The sequence below is a fragment of the Eublepharis macularius genome, chromosome 14 (assembly GCF_028583425.1).
Source record: "Eublepharis macularius isolate TG4126 chromosome 14, MPM_Emac_v1.0, whole genome shotgun sequence".
NCBI classification, from domain to species: Eukaryota; Metazoa; Chordata; class Lepidosauria; order Squamata; family Eublepharidae; genus Eublepharis; species Eublepharis macularius.
In genome coordinates this window covers 57,576,985-57,590,213 of record NC_072803.1, presented here as the reverse complement: position 1 = coordinate 57,590,213, position 13,229 = coordinate 57,576,985, and the positions used below count along the sequence as shown (strand labels likewise).

General features: G+C 47.2%; 1 protein-coding gene across 1 annotated transcript in view; it reads right to left on the bottom strand.

Annotated features, from left to right (window-relative positions):
• Positions 1-1,057: 1,057 nt before the first annotated feature.
• Positions 1,058-13,229, bottom strand: part of GOLGA2 (golgin A2) — a 49,868-nt gene continuing 37,696 nt past the window's right edge. The window contains 8 exon segments of the mRNA XM_054997660.1: positions 1,058-3,520; positions 4,198-4,369; positions 7,749-7,855; positions 8,519-8,621; positions 10,592-10,659; positions 10,828-10,966; positions 10,968-10,982; positions 13,113-13,201. Of these exon segments, the coding sequence (XP_054853635.1) occupies positions 3,273-3,520; positions 4,198-4,369; positions 7,749-7,855; positions 8,519-8,621; positions 10,592-10,659; positions 10,828-10,966; positions 10,968-10,982; positions 13,113-13,201 (941 nt within the window). The 3' untranslated portion in view covers positions 1,058-3,272.

Sequence of the window (13,229 nt, the reverse complement as noted above, 5' to 3'; positions counted from 1 at the left end):
TAGTCTGATCAGAGGCCTGGCATATCTGGCCTCGCCACTCAGTAGGACAGTCCATGCTCTGCACTTTTTTACTCTTTTGCTACCAGGGACCCCTTCGAATCTATTAGCAAAGTAGTCTTGTTTTTATGGGGTTTTGCCTCTGGTCATTTTGCTGCACAAATTGCTCTACAAACTGCACAAATTTCATTTATGGTGCATATACTGTCCATCATTTCTTTGGCCACATCAGGTCTGCTTCACTGCTTTCATTATTCTGGGTTGGATCTGCTGTGCTTTTGCCCTCTTAAGTGGAAGAGTCTCTTCTACTTTTTGCACTTTTGCTCCTTTATAAGCACCTCTGCATATATGTCATTATATGCATTCCCTTAGCAATTGTTGGAGGTGGTTCTCCGTAATTTCTTAGAGAGCTTCACACCTGCCTCCTTCTTGCTAGTCTGCCAATGTGCAGAGAAGCCATGATGATGAAAACAAGGTCGTACTTAAACCTGAAACTTGTTCTGTGCACACACACATTCTCCTCCCCTTCAGCCCTGCTGTGAACTTCCTGGAACCTTAGTTTCTTGGGGTCACTAGAAGTGGAATGGAGATGCCTCCTCTTGGTCATGTGATAGTTTTGACAGGAAAGCACCAAAGGGAGAAGGGGTGCTCTTAGTCCGTTAGAAAGCTCTGGAAATCATGTCTGCAGCTGGCAGTTTACCTAGAGTGGGTCTGACCAAAGTTTTCGCTACAAAACACCTTGAGGGCCTTTGAACCATGGGGTCATTCAGAAAGCCTGTTAGTCCCCAGGTCTTCACACCCTGATGCACCCCTTGAATATGTATACGGTGAGGAGGTTCTAGGTATGAAGAAGCTGACGCAAGTTGAAATTTCATGTCACTCTGCATTCTGAGATTCCCCTCCTTGAAACAACACAGAGTTAGATGAACAGACTGAAAACGTACAACAGAGAAGACACTTTTTTGTGTCCCCTTTCCTATGGAAGGAGCACTGAAGTCATCACATCTATTCACTAAGAACTGCAAATGACCAGAACATAAAAGGGTCATACCAAATGGGCTAGTTGGAAGAGGTTTATTCAGAAAGAACAAATTTATAACAGGATTAAATTATTTCTGCAGTAGAACGCAAGAATTCTCTAATATTTTTTTTCCTTTCACATTCCTGGAAACCAGACACCCAATAAATATTTAATAATGTTCCATATTAAATCACATTCCTTCCCCCACCCCACTGCTTGATGTTAGAACATTTTTATAATACAAGATTATGAGTTACCTTCCAGCAACCAGAAATGCTGCCAAACGGTTTTCTTCTCTTTATTCAAGGTATATACAAAATGTTACACAGATACACTATGTACACACTGACTCGTGCACACAGGAGCACACGGGCCTGCTTCGCTAGTGCCCCAACACAATGCACTGAGCACTAACACTGTCAACAACAGGGCTGCGTCAATCTTGTTAATGTCTCCCTGGTTTCCCACCTGGGTGGCACCCGAGACATTTGGCTCATTAGAGCCTGGAAGAATGCAGTGATTTAGTCTACGTCTCACTCTGCTAGAAGACTGGACCAGGGACGGGGAAGAAGAAGTTTTAAAACTTCCCTATGTGCTTTTTGGCTTTGGATGGGCTGTTTCTAGAAAATTCTACCAGAAGGGAAAAGCTCTGACCAAAACGGAAGAATCAATTGCCTCAGCAATCAGCACAACACCTAGGAGGGAGGAGCAAAGCAGCAGCCTATCTGCCCCCCTTGCTGATACCTTTTCCCTCCACTCAGAACCATCATGACAGACAATTACATCACCTGCCTGTGGATCTCTCTCAACGTGCAGGCTTTTAGAGTCAGGTCTGGGGAACTTGGCATCCCTGCAGCAGCTGTGGGGAATGGCTGTTAAAAAATAGAGGAGAGCGCAAACAGCCTCAGAACACCACCGCAGGGGAAGGAAGGGCTCCTCCCCATCCACCCAGCAAGCCATTTTCTCATGTCGAAATTACTGCTCCATGTACAGAAAATATTCCACATGGAGCAGCAAAAATAGAGGCACTCCCCTTTTGCTATTTTGGAAAATGGCTTGAGCAGGCAGGGAGGAGCTCTTCCCTCCATGGTGTCCCTTCTGAGGTCATTTGGGCTCTCCTTTATTTTTTAACAGCCATTCCCCATAGCTGTTGTGTGGCTGCGGAAGCCCAACTCTTTAAAAACCTGCAAATCTGGAGAGGCGAAGACCATCATGGCAGACAGTTACATCACCAGCCCACAACTTTTACTGCTTATGTGCAAATGTACAAGATACACACAGGTTGTAGCTGCCCTCCTATGGAGGACTCTGGCTCTGGAGCAAGTTCTCGAGTCTGTCCCGCCCACGTGCACACGATGCCTTTTTCACTAAACAGCAACTGTACACACGACACATCCTTTCATGTTTCCACAAAGATGTCTTCTGCCTCATCCTCTATCAAGGTCTACAGGAAAAACAATTACTCTGAAGTTATCAGGCTTAATTTCAGCATAACCACTGCCCAAGTGGAACAAAAGGAGATTGTTATTGGTAGCTGAAATCCCAGAAATTATCACAAAAGACATATTTTTAAAAATTCAGTGATCTGCTTTTTACTAGGTTTTCCATATTTTAAAAAATAAATAAAATCCAACAAAAGACCGCAAAATATATAACCGTTGAAAGTGCAGGCTATGTTTTCCCTCTTCCTTGTCCATGCCAACTAATCAAAAGCCCACCCCTCAAAAGAGGCAAGTGAAAAGGCAACCCATGAAGCCGTCCATCCAGTTTAACTAGAAGGAAACAAAACATTTTGCAGAGCTTGCCTAGAGAGTCAGCTAACTAATCCATTACAGGAAGGCAGCTGAGAGGATCAACACGTGAGGTTGGCTGCACAGAAAAGCAAAAGGGCCCAAGATCCATGGCGAGAGACAAGCAGTCAATTCAAATCGAAACCATCCAGATGCAGAATTACTTAGTGGGACGATGATGGGCATATGGCTGTTGTAACTGACGTGTGGAACAGAGTCACTGGCGGAGAGTGGCTTGTCAGAAACACGAGCCAGGAAATCCAGCACCCTCCTGAGCTTCGCATGCCAAGAACACACGATCCGTTTAGGAACAGTGAAGGGAAGGAACAATGCATGATGCCTGAAACTCAAGTCCTATTCCGCTTAAACCACATGTGATGCTTGTTTTCAGCTGAGGTGGGCAGGACACAAAAGCCAGGACACTTGGTGTCTTGGCAGGCTCCGTGCCAAGCTTAGAAGGCTGATTAAACCACCATGATCTTGACTTCATCATTCTCGTCAGCCCGGTAGAAGAAGGGAATGCAGGGGTTTTCCAAGAGGGAGCCCAGCCTCTCTCGGGGGTTTTGAATTTCACGCAGAAGCTGCATGATCTGCTTGGCCGTAGGGTCCTGAGGAGCAGGTGGGGGGCCTTTGCCATCAGCATGAAACGGATGAGATGGAGGAACTGCCAATTCCTGTTCTGGCTCATCTGTCAAACTTACTTCCCGCAATCCTGGAAGGCAAAAGGGTAGATGAAGCTTAATTTCTAAAAAAATTAAATCGTGGTTTTTATTATTAATTTAAAGGCTTTCTATGCTCCCAAAATAAGCCTGAGCATAAATTTAGACAGCAAAATTAGTCACACTGAGGTAAGACCGAAAACACTTGCTGAAATAATACCCTAAGCAGCACAGCAAAAACATTAAATGCAAATTTAAATTTAAAAAGCTTGTGCAACACTTTCTGTTTCCGTGGGGCGGGGTGTTCCAGAGCGGAGGGGCTACCGTGCTAAAGGTCCTGCTCCTTGCCATTGCCGTTCTCATGTGACACAGCAAAGGCACACACAAGTAGAGTCTGGGGCTTCCTGTCTGCAGCTGGGGTAAAGGCAGTGGTACGGAGAAGCGATCCCTCAGGAACGCTGCATAAAAGCTAACACACCTTGAATCGGGCCTGGAAGCCACTGCATTTGGCTTTAAACTCCGATATACAAGGAATAGTTAGTGTTGCTCAGTGGTGCAGGCAAGACACGTTGTGTGTATGGTTCAGAAGCACTCTCCCTTTACCATGACTTCTTAAACCCCAAGGCAGAAATTTGGCTCTGAAACAAAACTGACTAAACAGGCACAGAACACCTTGCATTCTGTAACAAGCAGCTTAGAAAATGGTCCTCCTATGAAACAACAGTGTCACCTTCACCATCAGTAGCATTCAGCTCAAGGCGCCTCTCTGCCGTGACTGCAGCCTCGCTTCCTGGGTCAGGTTGTGCCTCTGGGTTCTGAGTCACCATCATGTATTTTGTATACCATTCGTTCCTCTCACCAACCAAGCGCATCACCAGCTCCTGGAGCTCCAGCAGCTTCATCTGCGGCAAAGGAGGACAAAAGGGAAGAATAGAACCACCAATGTCCATTTGGCTCACAGACACGTGACAATGAATGCCTCCACTCTTCCTAAGCAGTGCAGCCATTCAGTATTTTAAAACTTTGGACTCTGCAGTCTTAAAGAGACCCCCTTCCCTTCTGGTGGTGATATAAACTCCAAATGTGAAGCCACAGCCTGCTTTTAGGGTCCCCCTACTGAGCCTGGGAGTCACAAACACGGACCTAGATCCAGAGGATGCATCTGACAAAGAGAGCTGTGGTTCTCGAAAGCTTATGCTACAATAAAGTTGGTTAGTCTTAAAAGGTGCTACTGGACTCTAGAGCCGTATCTTGGGTTGCCAGCACCCGGGGCATCCCAAGTCCAGCAGTGCCCCCGCTCCCCCGCGCACTCCCAGGAGTGCTTGATGACATCACTTTCATGACATCATCATGCAGGGTACCCCCCCCCTCCAGGAGCATGCCACCTGTGCTGCCGGGAGCGTGTGGCAAGCCGGCCACCCCATCAGCGCTGCAGGCACATGGCACAGGCAGCCTCCCAGCCCTCTCGTGCCACCGCCTGCGCTGCTGCTGGAGGGCCGGAAACGCGCAGCAAGTCGGCTTCCCCATCAGCATGGCAGGCGGCCAGCATGGCTTCAGCGCCCTCTGTTTGGCAGTGCCCGGGGCAAGCGACCCCCCCGCCCCCACACAGATCCAGCCCTACTGGACTCTTTACTAGAGGTGTGTGCTTCGGGTATCCGATTCAGAAAGCTTCGTTATTTCCTAATCGGAGCCAGCAGAAATACTGAAACAAAACTTCCCAAAGCATTATGCTTTGGGAAGCTTCGGGGACCCCGGGTGTTAAGTTTAAAGGGCCCTGTTGCAAGTGGCAGGGCCTTTAAAACTTTTCCATTCCCACCTCCACTTACGTGTACCAGCTGGAGGAGGCCCTCCTGTCTCCCCGCTGGCCTCCGGCAGTGGCAGCCCTCTCTGCTGGCCAGCTGTGCCGGTGCGGTGCCGGTGGCAGGCCAGCCATGCTGGCTGTGGTGGCGCCAAAGAATGCCCTCTCTGCCGGCCAGCCGCGGTGGCAGCAGGGAAGGCCATGTCTGTTGGCCAGCCGCACCAGCTGTGGCAGCGGCAGGGAAGGCCTTCTCTGCTGGCCAGTTGGCCAGCGTGGCATTGGTGGCTGAAGACTGACCAGGTAAGTGGGATGGGAGTTTAAGGGTGGAAGTGGCCTCCTCCCTCCCCCGTCACTTCAGTATGCTCCGAATCTTTATGGAGCATACTGAAGTGACTTAGAAACCCGAATCCGAAGCAGCATGCTGCTTCAGATTTCAGGGATTTTCCAAAGCCTTTTCCTGCTTTTTAAACCTGAAGCAGAAAACCCGAGTATTTTTCAGGTGCACACCCCTACTCTTTACTATTTTGCAAACATGGACCTGCATCCCAAAGTCCAATTCTGATGGCACCACTGTTCCTAATATGAACATATATGGGAATGGCCTTTTTACCAGTTTCTACAATCTCCAGCTCCTATGCCTTTATGCACCACCACCGCCACAAGTGTGTGCTTATCTACCGCCCTTCTGGACAGATTAGCGTCACACCCAGAGTGGTGAACAGAGTCAATGTTATTATTATGCCCACAATACAACTGGGGAGTTGGTGTTGAGAGGAGTGGCTTACCCAAGGTCATCTGCAGAGTTCTCAGTGGTAGCGGGATAGAACTAGCAGAGTGCTGATTTGCAGCCCACCCACTTAACCACTATTCCATTTCTCTGCCTGTTCTCTCCTCTTATCAAAGCTTCAGCTATGCCCGCACTTCCTACTAATGACCTTCTTCCCGGACAACTATCTACAAGCATCTTCCTTGATGCCACTTATTAAGGTGCAGTCCCTCCTCTTTAGAATCAGTTTCCTTCAGCCTGTCCTGGGATCATTCTTGCCTCAATGCCCCCCGTCTCCTGTCCCTTCCCTTCCCTGGGTCTCCTTACCTTCTACATTAATTGCCTCTGCTAAATGAATGCTGAAACAGCCACTGCCACGCTGCCCACTCCTACCCCATTCCCTCCCATACAGCTGAACCCCATTGTGGAGAACAGTGTGAACGGCATTCCCAACGTGCCTGAAGGCAGCTTCAGAAAAATCCAGCACCTGCGGCGCAGACGGGAACTCCACGGCCACCTTGGCAAACTGGTCCTCAGTAATCCACACTCTTTTCTACATTCTTATAGGGTTTTTTAAAATTACAGAATCACAGAGTTGGAAGGGGCCATACAGACCTTCTAGTCCAACCCTCTGCCCAATTCAGGATGAGCCTAAAGCATCTCTGACCAATATTCATCCAGCCTCTTCTTGAAAACTGCCAGTGAGGGGGAGCTCACCACCTCCCTAGGAAGCTGATTCCACCTTTGAACTACTCTGACCGTGAAAAAGTTTTTCTTAATATCCACCTTCCTGCAAGTAATTTAAGCCCGTTACTTTTGAGTCCTACCCTCTGCTGCCAACTGGAACAGCTCCTTGCCCTCCTCCAAATGACAGCCTTTCAAATATTTAAAGAGAGCAATCATGTCCCCCCTCGACCTCCTCTTCTCCAAACTAAACATTCCCAAGGCCCTCAGCCTTTCCTTGTAGGGCTCAGTCTCCAGACCTCTGATCATTCTCGTTGCTCTCTTCTTACTAGTTTTTTAACAAAGTGTTTTGGATTAATTCAGCAGAAGCAACCTGCATTGTTTCCTTCGGTTAAAGTGCTTAAAAACTGCCTGTCTCCCTCCTGGAGATGCAAGTGATGCTCTTGGGCTCAGTGACCACAATCCCAAAAGTAACCACTGTAATTTTAAAAAGTATTCTCTAAGGAAAGAAAAACATTATTTTGTTCATATGTGGAGGTGGTCAAGAGTGGAGTTAAAAAGGCAGCTGTTACTGTGAGGCTCAAAATGGCAGCCAGCTTACTCATTTACTAGGTTTGAGCCAGACTATGCTAAAGGATGGGACACTGCCCTCTAGAGAATTAACCACTCGGCAGAGTAGTGAAAGACGGGGCCAGGGATGCAAACCCAAGTGCAGGAATGGGGGGCTCTGCAGCTTTATGCCCTGCCAGTGGCAAATCCCTACACACACACATTCTGTTCACATTTTCCCCTCCATTAGTGTTGGAAAACATTCTTATAAACATAAGAAGCTGTGCAAGGCAAGTATTTAGCCAGGTGGAACAATTCACCACCTGGCAGCGGCTCCCCAATGTTCTAGGCAGAGAAGGGCATTTCCCAACATCTGCTACCTGTGGATGTGTATTAAGTGGCAGTGCCAGGAATCTGACCAGGGAACCTTGCACATTTGAAGCAGGTACCCCATCACTTAGCCAGGGCCCTTCTCAATGCTCACCTTCATCTCCTCCTTGTCCTGAGCCAATCTGTTGATGTACTCCTCTTTCTCCCGGTGTCGCTGCTTTAGAATAGCCCTTTGACTCTGGTACAAGGCAATATATTCACCTGGAGGACAGGAGAGACACGTGAGGCAATACGTGGCTATCAGAAGGGTGGTCCTTAAACCAAAAGACAGATTTGCGTGCACAGATTCACATTTGCACCTGCAAAATGCTCAAGATTTTCTAGCAAAATTCACTGGCTGCAAGAGGACCTCTGAGAAGAGACACAGTTCCATGCACCACCAGACAAATTCTTTAAATGTCAGGCATCATTCTGGAATTCTGCAGGCTTGAACACATATGCTGCAGCCAGAAGATTTTCAGTCATTTATCTGTGTGCACGCTTTGATCCAGAGAAGCACAGAGGGAGGTTGAGACGAGGGGCGAAGAGGAGAGGAGATGGGCACTGTTTAAAAATTTGGTTTTAGCTGTGTCTTGGGAGAGGAAACATGAAATACGGCAAAAAGGGCAAGATGCAAGAGAAGGGAGAGGCAGGAATCTTGCTTCTTGACCATTAGAAGCCTCTCCCCGCAACCTGTTTTTCCTTAGTAACCATGAGGACCAGAATACTTGACTTTTCAAATTAATATTACAGCAAAACCCCTCAGAATGCAAGAGCAGCCTACTGCAGTGATCTGAAGCCTGACAGAGAGCAGCACTACGGGATCCGTGCAGGTCCCTCCCCACAGCAGAACGGGATGTGGAAAAGGGCCTGAATACATCTCACCTATGGTGTCTGTTTCTCCCGATAACTGGATGCAGCGGTGTTCCAGCTCATCCACCCGGTCCTTCAGTTCTGCCTTTTCACGCATCAAGTCGGTGAATCGGGACTAAAAGCACAACAACTATGAGCCACTGAAGTAATAAGGGAAGCAACTGAGACCATTCTGTATAGTTGCTAGCAGGGCTTTTTTTCTGGGAAAAGAGGTGGTGGAACTCAGGACCGCACAATGACATCACTTTGGGTCTGCTGGAACAAGGGGGGAGTTTTTTAAAGTTTAAATTGCCCTTGGCGAAAATGGTCACATGGTCAGTAGCCCCGCTCCCTGATCTCCAGACAGAGGGGAGTTTAGATTGCCCCCCGCACCACAATTTAAACTCCCCTCTGTCTGGAGATCAGGGGGCGGGGCCACTGGCCATGTGACCATATTTAAGAGATGCTGGAACTCCGTTCCACTGCATTCCTGCTGAAAAAAAGCTCTGGTTGCTAGCACTGCTCCTGGCAAAGCACCAGCAAAAAAAGGCAGCTCCTCATTGCTAGGCAGGGAGAAGAGCCTCTTGGAAGCTACAAAGTCACTCATTCCCAGAGGACAAGCAGCAACAGAAACCACTTAGGCAGGTCTGGATACTTTCTCTTCTGCTTTCCCTGGGAAGAAATTATCAGAGTACTCTAAGTTCAAAGGAGTTCAGGCAAATCGACACATTTCTGTCTGGCTGTGTGACTCTTACGACTACTATTCAAAGATTCTTGTAATTGATCCCTTAAAAATACTCCCAAACTTTCAAAAACTTAACCAAATGTGTTATCACCATCAAAGTGTGGTTATTTATTGAGCCATTTGCAGACAGAGCTGCTGCTTTGCTTAATTCCACCCCCCCCCCAAAAGTTTTAGATGGGAAAAAAGCAACAAATGTGATAGGACACTAGGTTTTAGTTAATTTGCTTATTATTACGATCCAAGGTCAGCATTTAAGTCAGCATATACAATAATATATAACAAATACATTGATGGTATATCTAAGCATATCTGGAAACTGAACAATATACTTAAATAATGTTGTTAGGACACTTTAAAAATAATTTTATTTATTTCTTTTCTTTGGATTTCTATTCCGCCCTCCCCACGAAAGGCTAAGGGCAGATTACCGCATTTTAAAACACATTTAAAATTAATTTATACAATTAAAACCATAAACAGATTTTTTAAAACTTCACACGTAAAATATACATTCAGATGGCTGCAATCAATAGAAGCAGACACAGCTCGACAAGATACGGTGGTGGGCAACCCTAGTAGGGAGAGATTCTGATTTTATTCTTCTCCATGCTTTGGCATGTTGAAAAACGATCCTGTGCTTTAGTAACTTTCTTGGAGGATGCAAGAAAAATGCATGGCAGATATCCCCACCATACTGAGCCTGTAGGTACTTTTGGAATTTTGAGGACATCAATGCACACCACCGTAAAACGGCTGCCATGAGGTCTGGAGCCAATCACAAAATGCTGGGATGTTCCAAGCCAAGTGCCCTCCTGTGACAGAGACAGCTGTTTCTGAATGGGCACTCCCTGCAGACACACAGCTGGGCTCTTCTGAAGCACCTCCTGCTCCAATGAGGGGGAGGAAAGCTTGCTTTGGGGGGAGAGATGCTTTGCAGAAAAAGGAAGAGGGCATCAGGAAACACAGAAGTCAGCATCATGACTCCCAGGGACACCATCCTGGGGATCATTAGTTGCTGTGGCATAAGAATGAATTATTCATTCAGAAGGTTTTGTGATACAGAAGGCAGCTAGCTCATAACTGACACAGAAAAACACACACCACAACTCAATAATCAAAGGCGGATGCAAAAGATACATGAACGTAAACCTGTTCATGAAGTGCAGGAACGTTTGCTGCACGAACTAGAGCTCTGATCCAGAGCATCTGACGAAGAGAGCTGTGGCTCTCGAAAGCTTATGCTACAATACAGCTGGTTAGTCTTAAAGGTGCTACTGGACTCTTTACTATTAAACTAGAGCTTTGCCACTCCCCTGAAGCTCACACTGGGGGATTCACAGCCCTGTGCATCAAACACTCACCTGCAGCTTCTCCATGGCACTTTTTAAGGCTTCGTGAACTTCTGCTGGAACAGAATCTGCAACAGAACCTGAGAAAGGCCAGGCAAGTGAAGATGAGGAATAGCAGAAGGGATAAGTTTGTGCCCCCCCCCCCACCCTTCAGGACTGGTCCCTGCCTGGCCAGCCTCCAAAATTTGCATGCTTATTTTTTAAAAATAATTTTAAAAATCTGCACACCGAATGCACAGCATGCTTACCTCCTCTTGATGTGACATGCAGCTGCTGTTCTTTCCTCAGCATGGCTGTCTGCTGCAGGAGGCCTCTGCACTGCCTCTTCTGCTCAGCTAGCTGCTGCCTCATCTCCTCACGCTCTTTCTCTGCTTGGGCCACAGCAGAACGTCAAGAAAGCAACCTACAACACAATTCCGTATGCTGTGGTTTACCATGAATGTGGTGTTAAGTCATATGAAGAATTACAGTCATTTTATACAAGGGAAACCAGGGTGCACTCTCAATCAATGCTAGCGGTGCGCAATCCAGGATTCATGAACTGGCAAAATAGCCGGATTTAGGCCGGATTGGATCCAAGGAACCAAACTCTGCTGGGCCAGTTTATTCGGCTGCAGGCAGCTGCAGCAGAGGTGGAGTAGCAGCAAGCAAGAGGGCAGTGACCCAAATGGAGGAAGCTCCATGTCGTGGCAGGAGAGTGGGGCGAGGCTGGTGGGGCAGAGGAGGAAGCTGCAGGCAGAGTGTATTCCCACCCCTTCCCTCCACCCCCGCTTGAGCTCCCAAAGAGCCCTTCAAGCCCTGCCAGCTGCCTTTTAAACTCTATGGCTCTGGCAGGCCTCACTCCCCCCCCCCTCCCCAATTTCAGTCTGAGTCTAGGATTCTCTAGTTTGACTTTGAGATTTTTCTGGTATGAGGTTGGTTCCCTCGCTTCATTTTGGTGCCTTTGGGCTTCGATGGTTAAGCTTGCATAGGAATTGTATTCAGACTGGCTTTTCGCCAGAGGTTGCCTTTGCTTAAGGTTTCACTTTGCCTAGAAAGCCTTGGAAATGTTTCCCCCATAGGAAACAATGAAGAATGGCTGGGGGCAGCTTGTTCAAGGCCTACAGAATTGCACCTGGGGTCCAATTTTCCTGTAATTTGGGGGTCTTTAGCAGACAGTCAGGATTAAGTTCCCTGCAAATTTGGGGGTATTTGCTTAAAAATGCCTCCACCCAGGCCCCTAGACAGCTTTCACCACATGGAATAATGGCTAGATAAATTCTGGATTCTCTAACTGGATTAAAGAATCTGACCTCAATTTCAAGGATACTGGTTTTTGTTTCTTTGTTTTTTGTTATCTCTGAAACGCGGATCTGATCACTTGGATTGGTGTGTGTGTGTGTGTGTGTGTGTGTGTGTGTGTGTGTGTGTGTGCGCGCGCGCGCGCGCAGCGCGCGCGCGCGCGTGCGCGCGCACACCTAATCTATACTAGCTAAACAGGAGAATATTCGCCTTCACAAGACCGGTTAATTCTAAAAAGTCAGAATCTCTTTCTGTGGCCACATGACGACTGCAGCTTCCAGGCACCACAGAGCATCCCCTAGGGAAAAAATGGTTTACACTACCTAGGAAGGCCTCATGCTCACTATGGGAAGCTCACTACGTGGACTGGAGGTCCTGTACTGGTGCTCACTAGCGAAGTGTGCCGGGGGACTAAACCATCCATACACATCTAGGCTGCAAGGATCAGAAGAACTGAAACAGCATCTCTCAAAATCAGAGCCTCAGGGATGTGACCAGTCTTAAATGTGTTCATTCATATCTGTTAAAATATGTTTAGCATTTCTTATTCAGTGATGTGCTAATCCAACACCAAAAAAATTCAACCCTGCCATTCTATTCAAATAATACTCAGAACAGCGGACAGGTGAAAGCTTTAAAAACTAGTAGGTAACACTAATATTAAAAGTCTGAAAAATAGGTAGCAGCAAACAGTGGATCAAAGCAGCACCACAACAGTCAGGAGTAAAAACAGCAATTAAAGCAAGCAATCAGCAATAATAATTAAAACAAAAAGCGAGATCATAGGCAGAGATCAATTCAACTCAGGACACAAAACAACTAAGGTTTAAAATCCAGAAGGATTTTAAAAGGAAATATCCCAATTGCAACACCAAATCCCGAAATGAAGCACCTTGCTAGGAAGGCTATGGAAAATTAATTACACAGCTCTGACGCTTCACGCAGAATTTCAAGGCTGGTATTGGGGAGGGGCGTGGCTCAGAGGCAGAGCACCTGTTTCGCATGCAGGAGGCGTCAGGTTCAGCCCCTGGCAACTTCTCCCTTTAAAAGGACCTCAGGAAATACATCCCTCTGCCTGGGACCCTGGAGAGCTGCTACGAGGCAGAAGAGACAACACTGAGCTAGATAAGCCAATGATGTGGTCTAGTTCATATGCCCAGTATCAGAGTTGTCTTCTGTCTGAGGTTGCTGTTCCAGCTAAGTTTTGTGTGCTTTAGCACTGAAAGCAGGAAAGATGGTTGCCAAGACTCACCATTTCTTCTCTGTTTTCAAACTCCTCTGGGATGATGACTGAAGACTTCATGTCCTCAACTGCTTCCTCTTCCGTTTCCACACCATCTCCTAAAAGCAAAAGCAGAGGCACAGAGTT